The sequence below is a fragment of the Strigops habroptila genome, chromosome 7 (genome assembly GCF_004027225.2).
Source record: "Strigops habroptila isolate Jane chromosome 7, bStrHab1.2.pri, whole genome shotgun sequence".
Classification (NCBI taxonomy): domain Eukaryota; kingdom Metazoa; phylum Chordata; class Aves; order Psittaciformes; family Psittacidae; genus Strigops; species Strigops habroptila.
This window is the reverse complement of record NC_044283.2, coordinates 33,991,555-34,011,586: the sequence shown is the minus strand read 5'-3', so window position 1 is coordinate 34,011,586 and position 20,032 is coordinate 33,991,555. Positions and strand designations below refer to the sequence as shown.

The 20,032-nt window shown below is 40.9% G+C and overlaps 1 protein-coding gene across 1 annotated transcript in view; it reads right to left on the bottom strand.

Moving 5' to 3' along the window:
* ACSL1 (acyl-CoA synthetase long chain family member 1) overlaps positions 1–20,032 on the bottom strand; it is a 38,618-nt gene that overhangs the window by 16,396 nt on the left and 2,190 nt on the right. Inside the window, exons 2-7 of the mRNA XM_030493134.1 lie at positions 12,409–12,636; positions 7,239–7,353; positions 6,752–6,816; positions 5,363–5,464; positions 2,272–2,371; positions 1,932–2,110 (exon numbers count right to left, since the gene is read on the bottom strand). Of these exons, the coding sequence (XP_030348994.1) occupies positions 1,932–2,110; positions 2,272–2,371; positions 5,363–5,464; positions 6,752–6,816; positions 7,239–7,353; positions 12,409–12,603 (756 nt within the window). The 5' untranslated portion in view covers positions 12,604–12,636. The remainder of the gene's footprint in view (positions 1–1,931; positions 2,111–2,271; positions 2,372–5,362; positions 5,465–6,751; positions 6,817–7,238; positions 7,354–12,408; positions 12,637–20,032) is intronic.

Here is a 20,032-nt window from a genome sequence, read left to right as displayed (position 1 = left end):
CAACTTCACCATTGCTTTTACATTCCAAGTACACAACAATAGCACTATGCATTCCTTTACTAGCCCTAGATTTCTTTTAGTATGATATACCTACTTGGGTAATCTTAAGAAATAAAGAATGTCTGGAAACAGCTTAACATTCCCATACCTGTAAATTTACCCTTTTGAAACAGTACCTTTATGCAAAAAATTGCTACTATGACAATGCTCAAAACAGCACCTGCATTTCAAGTACCACCAGAGTCTCAATACTTCCCTACAGCCTGTTTTGAGTAAGAACTGGTATTTACTGAATATACAGCTAAAATCTCCACACACTTCCTTTGATCTCCTAGATCAGAACTCCAAGTTCTTTTCGTATTGAGGAGCCATTTATTCACAGCTACTCAGCTATAAGTAACCACAGCATACATACAGATATTAGGCATCAGAATTCAAGCTTATGGCATCTGGGAGATGTGATCAGAGGAACATAAGCTATAAAGCACAGCTGAGCAATAAGCTCAACCCAGAAATCCAGAAAACAAGTACTTGAACCTAGAAATAGTCATTCTCTTCTAATTTAAGCTCTTAAACAGTTCATAGTTGTCTTTTGGGAGACACTAAAAGCCTCTACCCCTTTAGAGAGAAAAAAGCACGAGAAAACTTACTCCTGCTCACGGGAACGCTATTAGAAACATTTAAGTTTGCCTAACTTTAGACAAGAGGCTCTTGGAGCACCTATTATTGCATTAATCCAAACATCAAGCATTTTTCTTAAGTAAGAGCTATGAAGTACTACTGGTAGTCACTACTTAAGCATCTAAACTAACTTCAAGGTAACATTCATCCCCAGTTTTGTTTTTCTGTAGTTGGAAGATCCAGTGAAAAGCACCTTCCTTTGCAAAAAAATTGGGTTAAATTAAGTAAAGAAGCCAATTTTAGTATACCAACTTGCAGTTGGGCCCGTCTTTTTCCAAGCTTAACCCAACCCTTTTGCCAGTGAGCTATATAAGTCACTTCACATAATGTTTTTAGCCCCATTTCAGCCTGGCAGTTTTGCTGGGGCTAGATAGCTATGACACAGATCTTCTAAATACATGCTAGCATTTATCATCTTTACCAGAAGGTGGCCCTGTTAACAAAGCAGTTAAGACTTGCTGTGAAAACAAGCTCAGTGAAATGAGGTATTTCACACCCGTTACTGACACCTGCACAAGACAAGCACACTTAGTTGGAGATACTCAAGTCCTAGTGAACCAAGCCTTCAACAGAACTCCTAGCTAGAACTAGGTTAAACCCTGTTTCACAATCTTACAGTAAAGATGTACTTTATGCAATTTGATCCTGGGACAGAGTTCTCCAAATAATGAGTGAAGTTATGAAATAAACTTGCATAAGATGTCTATGCAGACAACACAGCTACAAGCAAAACCAAGACTTAAACATTAGGTGGCTAAGCAAAATGGTTTCTACTTCCCAAACCTGGCAGTCATACCCCTACATTACCATAAGCTTACCCTGGAACAGTTTACTGCCATTTTCCTCCTCCTCTAGAAGACATTTTGGAGAATCACTGTACAGGGGAAACTATCATTTTTCGCAAGACCAAAACCTACACAGCCTCTTTTTTGAAATAGTATTCTGAAGTATTCGTCACAGTACATAATTATCATGTATCATGGGCAAGCCTTAACACTCAGATCAAATGTTCAGTCTGGACGACGTAAACAAGCTTTCATTCTGCCATCTTGGCATATACACTTCTACATTTTGAGCATTGTGAAATACTATTAGCAAGCTGCTTTCTTATGTTTTTGTCTAAACTTCAATCTAAGAGATAGTTGAAACTAATCCACTATATTCCATTCACAGTCTTAAAAATCTGTTCAGACAGTCTTCTTCCACAAGTAAAAGGGAGGAAAGCAGTAAAGTAGGTTAAGCATGCTTACCTCTATTTCTCTCATACTGAAGACTTCCACCCCACACTTTTTGCCACGCTCCACAAGATCCATGCCAAAAGACTCCATAATAACAATAGTGTTGAGTATTGGAGCTTCCCCCTTTTCCACACTGGTTAGCAGAAGTTTGGCCTTGTCAGGTTTGTCACAGAAAACTAATGACAAGTCAGCTGATGAAAGAGAATGACATTATCAGTATGACGAGTTTAGACTAGATCCATACATACTTCAGAACACGTAATGGAAGACTTCTCTGAAGAAGGCTACAGTTCTGCCCTCAGTCAGTTCTGCAATGAAACATTCAGTTGCTGAAGTACTAAAAATGTCCTACCTTTGTTCACAATGTATGTTATAGCTTCAGTTCCCAGTGTATCATAGAGTGGCACCACCACCATGGAGAATGCATAGCATCCCTGTTCAATGATAACCCACTGCACAAAAAGAAGAGATGCAAGTCATTATGTGTTTGCTTATCATAACAGACCTCCAAGAAAGACTCATTTGGATTCTATCAAGAAAGCCAGCAGGACAGAGCTCATCTGGACAAGCAGCAGTTTGTATAATTTGTTTACTTTGAAGATCTACTAAATTTTTTTATCTGTGGAATTAAAAATGAGCTACGGGAAAGAATCCAATTCAATAAAATTCAACTCTGCCCCAAGAGATTTGCCTGCTAACAAGTGCAGTGCTCAATAAACATAATGGATATTGCAGCCTTATTGTGTGTTGCAAGCTGACAATGCTTTACAACAAGGCTGATTTCACCTAAAGTACTGTCAAAGCAAGATAGTCATGCAATTATTTCTGACAGTAGCTCACCCCCCTAGGATGACAAGTTTAAACATCACTCAGCTGGTTATTCCATGTAATATCTAATACAGAGGCTATGTTAACAAAATTGCTAAATGTCAGTTTTACAAACTGTTTATTAGGGGCAAGTTTTCTGAAGTAAATTCTCTACTGATTGAGACTGCCTTAAATGTGGGGAATTTTTCTGAAAACATTTGTGCAATAGGCAAGTTGTACACCTCTTGTCCAAAAAGACTTCTTATAAGACTAGTTCAAGGCCAGCTAACAAGTAACTAGACTTCCATGTAAACATTAGACATACTGGTAAGTCTAAGCAGGCACATCTATACTAGCCATAAAAGGGTCCACTGAATACCCCACCTGTACATGTAACAAGGGGACAGCTGTATTGCTGTTCAGCAGCCTGAAGTTTAGTAGGTATCTTAGTAGGGTGGGAGTCTACTTTGTTAGACTTCAGAAGCTGCGCAGTGATAAAAGCTTCTTGTAGCAGCCTTCAACAACTTTTATACACCATCATTCTCAATACAACAACCAGCATCTTCATTTTCTGGACTACCAAGACATTTTTCTTCCATTTTTCCTTCTAAAGTTAAGAGTATTTCAATACAAATATCAAACCTTAACATTTGAGGTCTCTATCAAAGCCCAAGCAAACATCTAGTATTCAATACAGACAACAGTCTGGAAGTTTCATTTTGTTTTCTGACACTGCTGTAACATTCTATTAAGGGACACTTGTATTATTTCCCTGTCATGTTCCCTCAGTCCAAAACACAACTTCCTTACTTGCAGAATGGATCATCTGTTCTCCAGTTACTCAGAGAAAGTGACATTTTTATTTATAAATCCAAGTTTGTTTTTTTAGTGAACATATAAGCAAGTAACATACTAGGATTTTTCCCATTAGGGGATTTCCCCAGCAGTTGTTCCAGGAACTGACAAATGTGAATCACTTCACACAAAAAAGTCTCACATAATCTCCTGTCTGGATTAGCAATTATATTGGGGATGTCACAACACCCATCCAGTGGTTTTCAGCAGGGAAAATCCCAGATTTAAAATCACTGGTTTAAACAAGGCTTTCCAGCTCATTCCTGACCCAACTCAAAGCCTGCTGGAGCAATGCAACTCAAGCATATTTTGTCTGTGTGATCCAAGGGCAGGCCACACTACTGCACTCTCCTTCAGAAAATCCACTGGCCCAGCAGCCAAAGACTTTGCACCCAGATATCTATAGAGAAACAGTTCAAACCAGTACAACACTCCTATAGCTCCCTTTTTCACTTCCAGCTCATAATGCTATAAACACAGGAGACTGAAGAGTCTGTCACACCATGTCATTTAGCAGCTTTATTACAGAAATAAAACTGTAGCTGTTAGAACCAGAATTCCAGAAGGAAAATCCAAGCAGCAAACAGCTGCAGATTTAAGAGTACTGAAACTGTGTTTACTTCATCCATACAAGGCTAGAGTTAGGGGGTTTTGTGTTGTAGGCTGGAAAAGGAGGAAGGGGGTCAAGGTCACTTATCACATAACCTGCATTTTAATGACAGCAGGGAAGGCTCAGTGACAAACTTGAAATCAGAAGAGATGCAACAGCAAGCTGCTGTCCAGCACGACCAAGACACTGATACAACTCCTAACCCTGTCAACACTGTAGATGGCTCTGTATAATGGCATACAGCTGGGAGCATTTAATCAAGAGTGACAGCATAGTTTTCACAAAACTTAAGAACCAGTCCCCTCTCTTAATACAGGTTTGAATTAGCTTAATGCAGCAAGCACCAGCTCAAGCTACTAAGCACATAAATTAATAGGACTGAGTTCCTCTACCCTGTGTTTAATAAACATCTCTAGAGAATATTTAGTGAATATTCCATAATATTTTTAGAAACAGTAATGTAGAACCACTTCTGGGTTAAAATGGACAGACACCAGCTAATCAATCTAAATCCCCCAAAGTTGTCCCAGGTTTGTAACATCATTTTGCTTTATCAGGTGATCTTCTTTGATTATGTCTCTTTAGTCTTTCTGCCCCTTTATTAAACTGCAATTAATTTCCAATTTTTGCCTTCCTCAGCAGTTCTCCCTCCCAGAATCTTTGTGCCCACGGTTTCTGACCATCTCCTATTTGTCCAAATATTTAATCACTAAGTGATTTGAAAGGTTTTAACACAACCTTGTTACTTCCAACCACTTTCAATTACCTTGCACTCCAGTGTCACTTTTTAAGAGAAAGCAAATGGTGATTACATTCTCTAAGTACCACATGAGCTTCCCACTAAACAGGTCTCCTCTATAAACTAGGAAGAGGAGAGTTAGTTCAGTTCTTCTGTATTCCCTGATTCTCTTCCTGCTATCCAGCCTTCTGCATTCAGCTCTGGGAGCAAAACACCAGGACTGTAATAGTTGTGTCAGTTATCTGGTTTTGTTAGCTAAAGATATCAAGTCTATGGCTTGTGTGCGGTTCTACAGTGTCGGCCTTTATAGCCTTGTCCAGCACCACGTGGACTCCTAGTAGGGAAGCTCAGCACACTGCCAAAAAGCAACAGATAGAGGAGTGGCACACTTCAGTAACAGCTACACTACCAATACACACACTGTCAAATTACCTCAGGTCTGTTTTGTGAAAAGATTCCTATGTATTGAACATGAGATGGCTTGAGGCCTCGGTGGAGTAATGCAGAGCCCACACACTCAGCTCTGTCTAAAACCTGCAGAGGCAAAAGAGAACAAAAAATTGAGAGCAAGCTCATCAGTTTATACCCCCTGACATTATCTTAGGTCTTACAAAAAGGTGGCCAGTAACTGGTATGAAGCAGATATAAGTTTTCTAGGCTATTTTGGATGTCCTCTGTGATTTTGATAACCAAAACATCGCAGTGTCATTACATTGCACTGACTGTAGATACGACACTTGCACTCAATATGCAGCAGAAAAGGCACTCAATCCAGTTGGACTTGTAAGTATTAAGTGTAGGTTTAAATGTCAGGCTCACATACACAGAAAAGGCTGTTTTGTTGTATCTGTATTGAACCAGAGAAGTGACCCTGGAATGATTCAGGATTTCTGCTCAAAAGCACTACATATGCCATCCTTCTGCTTCATTCAGTGCGATGGGAATAGCATTTTCCCATTCAAAAAGGGAAGGTAACAAGGAGGCAAAACACAGCTAGGCCTATAAAGGAAACCTGGGAAAGCAGTTTTCTAAATTCTTTCCACATAGCATATGACCTGAATCCATGTTAGTTACATGACTCAAACAGCAAATACAGAGAGGTTGCACCTAGCAAGTGCCCAGCAAAATCACCTCGGAAAAAGTGAGGTCTGCTACATACAAAAGGTGTTTAATGACCCCAACAGTATGTAATAGGCAAGGTTTATGCAAATTTGAATAACAGATTAAATCAGGAACAACCTAAAAGTGCACAACTGGGAACAAAGATTTGCATAAAGATATTTTTAGCTATCATTAAGGAGCATGCTACTAGTTAGAAGTGTATTTTTTAGCACCCTATACAAACATCATTCAGCACTATGGAGACAAGTTGTCAAGAAGCACAAGTAACATCTGTAGATAGGACCTTGCCTAGTGTAAAATGAACATTTCAGAAGCAAACACCTAAAGTAGTAGCAGTCTGAGTCCCAGAATACTACTTCAAAGCTGCAGCCTTTTAAAGGCAGTGTCCAAGTTCTAAACAATTCAGCAATGAGATGCTAAAATCTGCCAATGTAATAAAAAAAAAATTCTGAAAAAGAAAAAATAAAAATGTTAAGAAAACCAAGTAAGTGCAGGAGATACTCTACTCTTCTCTCCCTTGCATATACCTGAGGCTATTCAAGATACTGTAGTTGAAACTAGAACCTTTATGTAATATTCTGCTACAACTTTAAAACATCTATAAATAATTAAGATTTGTTATATCACATTACTGGATGTTGTATCAATGGTCTTAGCAAGCAAAAGCAGGTCTAGCACTGGATTAGAGATACTGCTTACCTCTTTATAGGAGATCCACTCATATGGCTGATTTGGTTTTCTAACACCTAGACATGGACCGTTATCTAAAAAAGATAATCAGAAGTTACTCAAAATTTAACCCAACTCCTCTGTCCTGACACCACACTAACTACACGCTTGGTGTTAAGCCTCTAGATTCTTTGCAGACACCTTCAAAGACAAACCCAGTTGGTTGGTTCTTTTCTGGGGGGGAGTGGGATGGTGGGGGGGGGTGTCAAGGAGGGAAGCTGGGGAGGGACATAGTGGCAACAAGGTTAGTTTAGGCTAAAGGAACAAAGCACTGACTTTATTCATGCATCTCTGCTTCATAAGAAGTCAGTTATATTTGCCTTCAAAAAAGCTCACGTCCAATACATTTATCATATTGCTCGATAGACATCCCCTATCCCCAACTGCATTTTGAATGAGCCCAGACCTTTAGTTCTTGACATATTGTTGAAAAAAGTATCTTTAGCTTTAGACTTACTTGATACTTGCACACCCCTTTGGAAGATATCATAAACTGTTCTCACATCATCATAGTAGTAAACTAACAGTTCATTGCTGCTAAGAAGAGAGGACCTTCGAGCATGTTCACCACCCTAAGGAAACCAATTAGGAAGGTTAGACACACTTGTTTGTTATGAATGAACAGGAATTTCCTGAAGGAATAAAAACACCTCATCCATTAAACTGTTATGAGCCTTGGCAAATTCTGCTTCAGAGAACTTCAGTTCTTTTCACCGCCAGTGGAGAGATTGGCAGGGTTTCCCAGGACTTTGTTTAGAGTCAGACTGTTCCCTGCATTACTAAAAACCTGTCAGGCAAAATCTTACTCCTCAGCTACCTATAACAGCACAGAACAAATGAGTGACAGAATGCCTTTTGACCGTCCTTACAGGGCTTTTCTTAAGGAACGCTTTATTATTGCAGCATCTCTCATGATTAATTCCATCAAGCTTTCTAAATCACTCCAGCCTCAGCTCTCTAGATACAGTATTAATGCCGAGATCCTAATCTACTTTTCTGATTAAGATTACAAAACATAATCACACTTCAAACTGTGGTTTCAAAGCCTAAATGGTTTTAAGGGTGGACAACAACACCCTGAACAAGTGTTCTCATAAGTGAAAAATACTCTATACCAGATAAAAATTAAGTCCTTTAATCCAATTTAAAGTTCCATCTTGCAAAAAAGGCTTCCTCCTGATCTTGTTAGAGGCAGTCAAAACAATACCATCTTGAGGATTAAAATCACCATCTTTCAGCAGGCGAGCATTTCACACAGGCTACAATTGGAAGTCAATACAAGAACAGAGCAGTTCATAGGTTTAGCAAGCCTTTTTTAGAGTGACTGATTAAATCATCTCATTTTATACCAATCATGTTTCACAAATTGCAGTTATGCAAGTACTGTTGGGCCACATTTATTAGTCCTGCTATGATGACAGATACCTACAAAAGAGTTCTTAGCAGGAACAACCTAGCTGATTAAACAGAGGGTCTTGGGTTAACATTGCATAAGATTCTCTATCAGTGGTTGTTGTCAACTCCTGGCTCTTTTACAAAAGTCAAATCATGAACTAAGTAAATCTGTGCCTGAGTTGTTCATCATCTACAACCTCAAAAACCTGTTCACATGCAATAGGCTTTTCCTGGCCATTAGTTTATTTTCCTGTTTTCAAAGTACCCTAGAAAACCAGAGTGCATCTGTTCATGTATAAACTAGATAAACACAGGTTCATCTGCAGAAGACGTCATATTGCCCATGTCCACAGAAAGGAGCTAGTACATTAAAGGCACAGAGAAAAAAAAAAACCCAACACTAAAACAAGTCTAACTTGTTTTCGCAAAACACTATGCGTAATGCAGTGCTTGCCACTCCTTTGTTCAAGCCAAGGGTTTGCTTCTTGTTGACACAGGCTGCTTAGGATTAGCAGTTATGTCAAAACATACTGTTGGCTCCACCATGCCTGAGAGGCAAGAGACCGAATTTTCATTTTCCTGAGAGAGAAAGTATACTAGCAAGTGGTGCTTAGGTCACCAACATGCATATTCTGAGCAGCAAGAAATATAAACTAGAGTTTCCAAGACAGCCATTATAGTTTTAAGCATGCCAATGCCCAGAGAAGCATGCAACAGCTAAAGTCGATCACTTCGCATGGAGACAAGCACATGTCTAATCAAGTGATTCCCGAAAGACAAGGAAAGCTAGATTCTGGTAATGTATCAGGAGAACATAATTAGGTTTAAAAGTTTCCATGAGTTGAATACTTCTCCTCATTTCTGAATGTCTTAAAGGAAGAAAAAAAAAAGCCAGAGTCACAAATGCAAACTCTTAATACTAGAAAATACTGACATACTAGTGTTTGTTTACATTCCTTCCTTCTACAGGCGTTAGCTGAAATTGAGCCAAATAGAAGTACTTGGGTGTTTAAAGCAATATCTATGATTTGACAGCCATACACATGCACTCAAATTAACAGCCAAAGTTACTCAGCTACCAGCCACCAGAGGAAAAAGCAATCCACAAGCAGATATGCCTACAACTACAGACATTAAGGGTGCACAAGCTTGCAAAAGCAGGACTAATGCCCTATTTCTACCATTACTGTAGCACTGAAATTCTTAATATAGTGCATGACCGAGTATAGCATAAGCCTCAGCAATGCAGTCTTGCACTAGTCAGACTTTATTTAGAATAACTCGTCATTAATCTTGTCTCCCTTCCTACAGGGAAGGGATTCAAGTGGATCCTGAAAGATTTTCACCTATACCTCTGAAGTTCCACTGAAGAGAGATGAGGTTGAAGACAAGGGGGTTTCCTTCAATGAAATGTAGCCGTAGCATGGACACCTTAAAGACTGTACTCCATTAATTGTGGCATCTACTCTAGAAGAGCTGATCTTTCAGTAACTCTTTGTATCAATATTCAACTAAGTGCGTAATCCTCATGCTCATTCAGTGATGGTTAAAATGGGTCACCGGGTGCCAGCCTACTAAATCTAAACTTTCCAGAGGTGGGAACTGACCTGGAACAGCAGTGAATAGGATCATTTTCCTCCCACAGAAAGTTATTAAGATCTATTATCAGAACACTTAGAAACCCTACTCCAGCCACCGATTTCATTTAAACTTTGCTGGGCCAAGGAAATACATCACAAGTAAGTATTACGCATAACCCTGTTTATAGTTCAAAATTGTTACCATTAATGAACAGGTAGATTAGATATTAAAACAGTAGAGAAAAGGAATTGCCTCCTGCCATATCTTTTTTTTGGACCACATTGCTTACTCCTTAGACATTTTAATATTGTATTGCTTAGCCAGAAAAAACAACATTAAGACAGAATTTGAGAGCAGTATTTGGTTTTTTTCTTCAATGGAAGAGAATCCGTCTTAACACATGTATAAGAGAATGGAGTAAGCAAAGTGAAATTCTAAGCAAAATGTAATGAGAAACTGAATACCAAGCACTATGCTACATCCTTGTTACTGTTATAGCAGTACTAATTCTAACAGACACTTGAATCTTTCTTCAAAACATACATTTTCATTTGATTAGTTCGGTACAATTTACAACATTAAAGGCTGTATCGGAACTGTCAATAGACAAAACTGGATAGATCTTGCTCATTTCAACATGTTCTCAAAGTGTAGCTCTTTATCACCAAGACATGCTAACACACTCAACTGGTTCTCACTTAAGTTTCACTACTGTTCAGTCTTCCTATTAAAATGTATTTTCTGAAGAGAAAATGAAAAATAATGCTGTTACACCTATCTTGCTCTGATCAGAGAGCTGATGGTAATTAGTACAATATGGATCAATGATGTGTTAAGCAGTTCAGTGAAGTCTTATACTACCAAACAATGATTTCAATTACAGAATCCAGCAGTGCTGAAGAGGTAAAGGCACTGAACTGAGAAGGCTGCCAAGATTCTCAAGCAAATAAGCATCTGTCATTAGGTTTATGGCCAGTTAAGAGCCACAGTTTTACCATCTTCCAATGCAATATACAACCCCCAAGTCTGCTGAAGGCCACACTGACTAGTGAGGTCCTCCACAGCTGGAAAAAACTCTCAATGCTAGTTTATTCCAACTACCAACACATGCAGCTCCACAAGACTATTCCACCCACTAAGTGGCTGCTGCCAGGATTGGGAAAGCTCACCAAGAGAAGCAAGAGCTAACTTCTGAATCCTTACTATACACATGTTCCTTGAAAAGAGGCATTTTGGGCAATTATCACACTACCAGATCATGTTTTACTTTCCCCTTTGTGTACTTCTAATATCAGATCATTACTTGCTATAGTAGCATGATATGTTATAGTAAGCTTACTGCATGCCATACAGGGAAGAATAGGAAATAAATGGTACTAACTAAAATTTTGAATGGAGGGGCCAACTAATGCTTCATTCTTCAACCTCAATATCATGAAACATTGCAAAGAAAGTGCCTGATTTTGAGGAGTTCGCTTTGCTGAAGTTGATTAAAGTTTACCTACTCTAAATTCCAAACTGCTTTGCCATATTTGTTTACATGAGTCTGTGGTCACATCTACTCTTAAGGACAAAGTCATGTTAATTGCATTCTATAGAGGACAACCAGGTGCACTCTATCCACACAGAAGAGTGTGCTATAAAGGGAGAGTTCAGTTGCAAGTATTAAGAAAATCTATGATGGTAGCTTTTGACTATCAAGAGTAATGCAAGAAATAGTCAGCCTTACAATCCTACATTTTGTAAATCACCTCCCTTGAAGATCACAACCTTTCAAAGCTGTCTCCTTCCTTCAAAAGGAAGAAAGGCATTGCCTAACCTGAAGAAATACAGACGCACTCTTGAAAGAATAAGTGGCAAAATCTTGACTCTATAGTTAATAGGGGAATTGATATGACTGCTGCTCAGGGAACCCCATCGATGTAATCAGTTGTCTGTACTTGCTTCTAAGCAGCAGTTCCTCCTAGTCAGACTGTTCCCACATTTTGCTTCACTATTAAAAAACCTCACCACCTAACAGCAACTCTGTCTGCCTCTAAAAAGCATGAGACAACAGCTAAGCTAGCACATCCAGAACTTAGCAGATGGTTGCTTTAATTTCAACTTACTCTATAGCTGGGATCAATTTGCAGGACTAATACGCTTCCACAGATCATTTGAGGACAATTAGTACCCTCTTCATACTTGTAACCCAATATAAAGTCTCATCTGACAGCTATTATAATCTAAATATAACAGAAAAGTATTAGCCTAATCAATATACTCTGACCCCAAGACCTAATTTAATAGGTCATCACCTAAACACATGCCCAGAAGTTGAAAACTACACTGTACTGATTTTAACATGCATGAGTTTCCTGCAACCAGTCAGATCAGCAGCTCTGTTTTCACAGCACAAAATCGTTTTCTCCCATGCTAGTTACTACTACAACCTCAACCCTCAAACTAGTTTTCAAATTCAGAAAGCCAAAAAACTGAGTTCAAGCCATATTTCAAATAACAAACCCCAAAACCAAACATGCCCTGAAATATATTCCCCACACACTACAAGTTTAGAAACATTAATCTATAAATCAGTCTTTGGTCTCTCCCAGTGCTGCCTTTAGGCTTCAAAATTCAGTGAACAACAGCATCCACCAAGTGACACTTACCTCCACTTCCACAGATTGCATTGCTAAATCACATGGTGGTTTTAGTGCTTTCGGTCTTGTTGCATACCAGTAGGTCGTGAGAGCTGCGAAAGCACCGAAGCCCATAAGTGTGTTTGTCGGAAGGGTGCGCACATACTGCCTGACGTCCCCAAGTTCTGGCATTCGTAGGTGTCTAAACAACTCATGTGCTTGCATTGCAGTTCAGTGCAGTTGTCCCAATGCTGGAATCTGGTGATATGAAAGAAAGTTACACAAAGATTTGAAATCCCCTTTCAGTTCACTGTTGTTGTGGGAGAGTGATGTATGCTTTGTCCTACTGGCTTCCCACTATCAAAATTATCTGCCACTCGGCAGGCAATATCTTTAGATTGCTGAACTGCAATTAAATAAGCAAGCAATTAGTGGTTCATATTCCAGAAAAACAGGTGGGGCTGACAGGAGGCAATTTCTTCAGGGGTTTAATACTGCTTTTAACAGACACACTGCATTTCAAAATAGAAAAAGGCAATTGTTTTGTTAAAGGACAGCATTTCACAAATGCAAACTAGTTATTTGTAGAATAGCTGTACTAGGAGACTGCTTAAACAGTGTCAAACAGGGAAGTCTGGGAGAGGGAGGGCAGGGCTGTAAAATGTTAACTTGCCTGCATTAACATAACAGAGAGCATCCTAATCCCATAGTAGCATAGCAGGAGCAGGATTTTTCATCTCTTAAATCCAGTAAAATAAACTTTTTACTCTCCCTTCAGTCATGCACAGAAAGCTGCTTTCAAAGCCAACATCCTCCCATAGCTCCTCTGTGCTAGCAAGCTTCCTATTTCTCCCAGCACCATGCCAGCAAATTATCTTTGGTCATGAGGCATGCTAAAGCAGCATCTAAGGAGGCCCAAGGCAGCAGCACACCGCAATATAATCAAGCACAGGAAGCACATCTGATTTGTCATGTTCACATAGACGGCAGAGCTGACAGAGACTGCTCCCTGCCAGTGCTTTCTGACATGGATATTCCAGAGCAAGAACCAGCCACAGAGGAGGAAAAAAAACAGAAGAGGATTGCCGTCAGCTCAGCTGGTGCACTCCTCTACAGCCAAGGTCTCCCGGGACGATCATCACATGTCAAACCCACCATCTACTGCCCAGTAGGTGAGAGGTAAGCAGCAGGCAGCCAGCCTGCTCGGGACCAATGGCAACCCGCACGCAGGCACCCACCGCCTGCCGAAGGGCGCCCGCCTGCCCTCCCGGCTGGCAGCACTGCTCACAGCCCCTGTCACCAGCCCAGCCTCCGGCCACGCAGGGAAGGCTGGCAAAGGCTGCTGTCACGGTGGGGTGGGGGGAGCAACGCTTTCCTGCTTGATTGAAGAGCAAGAGGTAGTTGCTTAGCTGATTTAGGTCCAGCCATTTCCTACGGACGATAAAATTAAACAAAGGTCCTACAGAACATCAAAATAAGTGTTTAAATAGCTAGAACATACCATATAACAATACACTGCTGCAGGATGGCAGCGTAGGAGACGCTGCAATCCAAACAGGCAGACTTCTGTGCTTAATAGTTTTAAAGCCAACCATACCAGGTTAAGATTTCAGATTGCTACAGGAAAATCTCTAGTTTACAATCTTTACTGCTGCAATCAGTTATTCAGCCAGTCAACAGAAGAGTTGTCTAGTTCACAAAAAGTCTAACCAGTATTTGGACAAGGATTTGCTAGAGACAGCAAAAAAAAAAAAAAAAAAAAAAAAAAAAAAGGGCCATAAAGTTAGTTCAAAGGGCCCATGGTTTCACAACGTTAGCAGAAGGACAGGCTGAAGTAAGGTCATGGATGGGGGCAGCGTCAGGATGGAATCAAGTTCCACCTCTGGAAGGGTCCCAGGCCCATTGGAGGCTTCCCAGCCTGCAGGCACTGCCCTCTCTCTCCCTCCTCACTTTTCTTTTACGGCATAGCTTTAGGGTGCGGGGCTGTATCACCTAGATATGTAGTGCACAGCTACTACAGAAGTGCCCTTTGGTTATTTACACTGTGATACGCAGCAGACTATACTCAAAATCCACAACACATCAGGTTGTAGTAATGGAAGGTAGAGAAGAACTGACTATATTAACTAGGAACACCCTTGTCTTCCCCAGCATAAAAAAAATAAATCAGTTACTGACTTTATTATTACCATGCTGTTGCTTCTTATACATCAAATCACACTTATTAGCATTGCAGGTATGAAAACTACCTCTTAAGTTTTAATATACACAGATGAACAGTAAGAATAAAGAGTAATTAAAACAAGGAAGTCTTGGCTTATAGGTTAATTCTGTGTACATCATAGACACCATGTTATGAAACTAGGAAAAAAAGGGGGCTTCTACAAGGATGCTGGGGAGGGACTCTTCCTTAGGGACTGTAGTGGTAGGACAAGGGGTAATGGGTTCAAACTTAAACAAGGGAAGTTTAGACTAGATATAAGGAAGAAGTTCTTTACAGTGAGGGTGGTGAAGCACTGGAATGGGTTGCCCAGGGAGGTTGTGGATGCTCCATCCCCAGCGGTGTTCAAGGCCAGGTTGGACAGAGCCTTGAGCCACGTGGTTTAGAGCAAGGTGTCCCTGCCCATGGCAGGGGGGTTGGAACTAGATGATCTTAAGGTCCTTTCCAACCCTTACGATTCTATGATTCTATGATTCTATAAACGTATGTAAGGGTTAAGAGCAATCCTCCTCAAGCCCCACAATAAGCACCTTTGACTTTTAAAAAACCAGATACTTGCTTTCCTCTCTGCGTTGGTCATGACATGTCCTGCACACAGACTATTGATTTAGGAATGCAATGTTACTCTTTCAAAAGGCTGTGGTGCCATCGCAGCTAACAAGAACTGAAATAAACATGACCATTTCATTCACAGAACAGTCCCATTGTAGTCAAGGCACTGCTACAGTTTCAGCTGCACACCACTACTTTTCATTTCCTTGACCACTTGTTTGTAGAGCAGCCTGTATCACAAACCTTTCTTGAGCAGGTACACCGCAAGTTATCAGTTATGTAATGATACATTTTACTGCTTAGGTTTATATTGAGGGATGACTTTTTATTACACTTTCTGCCTCATCAGCACAAAAAAACTAGATTAGGACAGTTTTCTGCAAGACTAAGCAATTCCTAGCTTTAGCACTATCTGCTAAGTCATATCAACTCTTGTTTTCTTTACTTAAGACAAAGGCAGATGCAACAGGGTGAATTTATCTGCGCTCTTAACATATGGATCCAAATGTGCCCCATCAAGAAAGGGGGCTTTGATGCCTCCCAGTCTTCTTTGATCCATCTCAGTGGTTACTTGGCTCATACTCTAATTGCATCAGACATCCAGGATCTTTACCGACACCAAGAAGAGCAGTTTAGACCCTTTAGATTGAAATACAAAGATCTTCCCAGTGAAGCAAGGATCTGGCTTTCAGTTCTTTTCCCCAAGGAAAAGCCCAGCAAAGCCTGCTCACTCAGGGCAAGCAGAAGAGCCATGGTCTCTTCACGAACCCAGGTCCTGCAATTGCTTCTCATCCAGATGGGATCTGGACCACAAGGATCAGACACTCAAACTCAGCCCCAGTGCAAAAAAGGGCATAGCAAGTGGTTGGAAGTCACAGCTGTAGAACCCAACGAAGAAGATCCCCAGTAAGAGCAGTACCAGCCTGTGATACTTAGGTTGATACACATAGCAAAAAACTTTGAGCAGAAGGGACAATGTTTGAGGTCAAAAGCATTTTTTTCCTCAGTGCAACCAGTAGACCTTGCTTTGCCTTCTAGTTCAGAAAAAATACAGAAAAAGACAGGTGTGAGAAAGTGGGTTTCATAACAGGGGAAAACTGCTTCAGAGATAGCTACCTGTCCTGGCCACCACCACAGAAACAGTTCCTGAAATCCAGCCCATGAAAGCATCCATCTGAACTCATCACATCAGTTTGGTTAAGGAGCTCTGTACATCTCACGCAAAGCCAGCTCTTTGCTCACACACATACACACACCCCCCACAGCACCCAAGACTCATTCCTTACAGCACTGCCAGTATCTCAAGGCAGTGACCCAAGTTGGCAGGACTCCGCCGTTCTTTGCTGCTCCTACTCTCAGCATACAATGGGCTATTTACAGCAGGCAGCAGCCTGCCTATTGTCTACCCATAGCCAGACATCGTTCGAGTGCAACAGAAGAGAACGGGAGAGCAGTCGTCACCCTCTGTATTGCAAAGAAAAACAACCCCAAGAACCAATGGCTTTTCTTCCTCTCAATCCTGATATTTAGATGAACAGCACACCAGCATGACAGTGATCTGTTATAAAGGCAGGTCCACCACATGAAGTAAAAGATTTGGCTGTGTTATTTCCACAGCCTCTTGAAGGCAGGAGACAGCTACAAAACAAGTTGACCCATATACCTTTGAGCTATCCTGACAGCTACTTGCCATTGCAGATTGTTGTTTTCTTACTGTTACAGGTTATGCTGCAGAGCTCCCACGGATCTGTTTTACTTAAGTCTTTCTCCACTCATCCTTTGAAAGAGGAAGTATGGAATCATATTCTAGCTCCTTTATTGAGCATAAAAGAGGGTAGAAACAAATAGCTTCAGCTATTAACAAGAGAAATCCTTTTGTCCAAATAAAATACATAATCCTAATCTCAGAGTACCTCTATAATCTGCTTAAATTCAAATCAGCCCAGCCTGTCCCAGATACATGTTCCCACAATCCTCTTTGTGCTGCCAGGCACTCATCTGGTTGTGCACTCACACTGAGGAGGTGGTCTGTCAAACACCATTTTCCTGGGTGAGTTCTGATGCTAGTTTTCAGCTAGACCAACTCTTGTCTAGATGACTAAGTAACCATTAGCTCCCAGAAGAAAACAAGACAGCACAGCTCAGGAAAGAGATGGATTGTTGTAATACTACCCCTTAAACACGCAACTCCAAACACCACATGCAAGTCCTCCCAGGATTTCCCCCCGTCCTGCAGTCAAGGCAGTAACTTGAATGAGGTCTTGCAACCGCCTGTAACAGAACCAAACTGTAACCACAGGAGGGAAAGAGGGAAACCAAAACTACCCTCAAGCTACAGCAAAGGAGCATACGTAATTGAGATCTCAAGGAGAATCCTCAGTTTAAAGCTTATATAACATTAATGCAACAGCAAGATGTCTCCTGTGGTGTAGCCTGTCATGTCATTTGTAATGTGACAGTCTCTCCTTAGCCACAAAGGACTTTCCTGAACAAACCTACTAATATTGAACTGTCTAATCCACTACTCTTCTGCTGTCACCATCACGATCCTCCTCCACCCACCTTCCAACTCCCCGCTGCTTCTCCACCCCCCCACCCCCAATTAAAATACCTAAATATCTTACCCAGAATCACCTAGATCACCCAGCCAGGCTTTGGAGACATAAACCCTCCTTTTAAAAACAGTAACTGACAAATCCACTTTCCAGCAACACTAAAGAGGGAGGAGCTAAAAAGCTGTTAGTGAGGAATGTATCCCATGCACAGAGAGGAACAAGCAGGTCCTTAATATTCACCACCCTCCCCACCTCCAACCCCCCTTAGGCTCCCCAGTCCGGCTCTGAGTAACCACAGGGCATCACATAGTGGTTCAGATTGCCTCTGCTGGTTCAGTTTTTGTTCCTGCACTTGGTACAAGGCAGGACTAGAGGGAAGCAGCCTACAAGCTGGGCCATGACGATTTACTTCATAAGCTGCAACTGAAGGTAAGAGCCTTGCTGCAGCACTATATACAATACTGATGTGTCAAGGCTCTGTGCCCAACTACAAAAAAAAAAGTCACAGCCCTGTCTTCAGACATTTGGCTGCAATCCTCTTGCAGTCAAACGGAACAACACCTGGATCCTTGCCTCTTAATGATGTCCAACAAGTAATGTGACCGCGCACCAGTAAGGTCACTGGAGTTTATTCAAGTTCAGGAGCTGAACCACATGACAAAAACCTGCTCAATGCCTTTTGTGCAACTACAGTTGTCCAACAGCACTTGGTAACCCTGTAAATTAAGGAAAACCAATACTTTCCACTAAAACCTTTGAGACAATGACCGATTTAAGTTTCCTTTGATCCATACCTATATACACATTGACATGTCAGTCTTACTGGCTTCTCACCTTCGGACACCACAGAAGATGCTTACAAACACCTATCTTGCAGCCAAAATTACTTTCCACTAGAATTCCATCCCCACGACTCCGATTTGCAAGTACATCATGGCATTACTGTAATTTAACCTCAATCCAAGTACAGTTTAGATGAAAATCACCCTATAGAAGCAAATTACTACAAACCAGCAGCTTTCTTGTGGCATTAACAGCTGGAATAGACCCTGCAAACTTACTCATTCTACCCCTCCTAGGAAAAGGCTACTTTTCAGATAGCCCAGTATGCTACATCAAGTTAACACATGCTCCAAGTACTCAGCTGAGACTCTGCAAGAATGAGTTTCTTACTCACAGTTCTGTCACCTCAAGTCCAGCAGAAGGCAACCTGGGTCAGGCCCAGTAAGCCACATTGCATCACACCTGATAGTGTTAAAATTCAGAAGGACATTTTAAAAAAGGATAACCCTTAACACTGAGACTGGACTGATCGGCAAGTACTTACAAGAAGCAACTGGTTCACCAAGTGACCTCCTAACACCAGCATCACAAGAACAAGTGTGACAAACCCAGCAACCTCTTGACCTCAGGTATTAAGGTATCCCTGTATTTCCTGAGTCAGTGATAGTAAGCATTTTCTTCTAGATTTCCTAGGAAATCAATCCATCCTCACCAGGTATTAATGCAGCCCAACCGCAGAGGCCAAGTTTTCAAAACAAGGCACATGCAGTATCAAACTAAAAAGCTTAAAGAGTTTTGGGTTTAAGAACAATAATTCATACAAAAAGACAAAAGTCCTTTTCTGAAAACGGGACATCATGCACTTCTGCTCTAAACCTTAAACAGTCCAACTACAAAAACAAAACTCAGTTTTCCTCTAACTCTATAAAACCATGCATGCTCTTTTCAGTTGGTTTTGGGCAAACTTCCAGTACTACTAAAATTCAAATCCTAACCCCAAGGGAGTATTTTACTATCATATTTTACTCTCTGTAAATTAATAGCTCTCAACGTGAAAGGCAGCAAGAGAGAGCAGAAGCCTTGTGTTATCAAGTGTCCTTGTTCCAGGAGTCAGACAGGATTTGCAGAAATGCAAGCCCCCCATCTGCAGCCAAGGTTCAGCCTACTGCCTGTAAAGGTCAATGCTGTACAGCAGTGCTCCCCTCAGCCACACGCGTTGCAAGCCTGCATGCAATGAACAAACCATCTCCCCTCCTATTTGTGAGGATTTCTGGAGAGTTACCACTGGTTACATTTAATGTATTACAAGATTTAACATATCCGAACTTGTAACTTAGCACAGCAGGGAAGTAGGATATGGCATGCAGTCTATTCATCCGACTACCAGAAGCCCAATTTATCAGGCAACATATTCCCTGGGGCCAGAATATCTCTCTCCCTCTCTGCTGCACATTTGACAAATCTTGCCATTAGCCTTTTTGAGTCTACCCATTTCATTTAACTGTATTACCAAGATTTAGAAAAACAACTCCCATCTGCTATT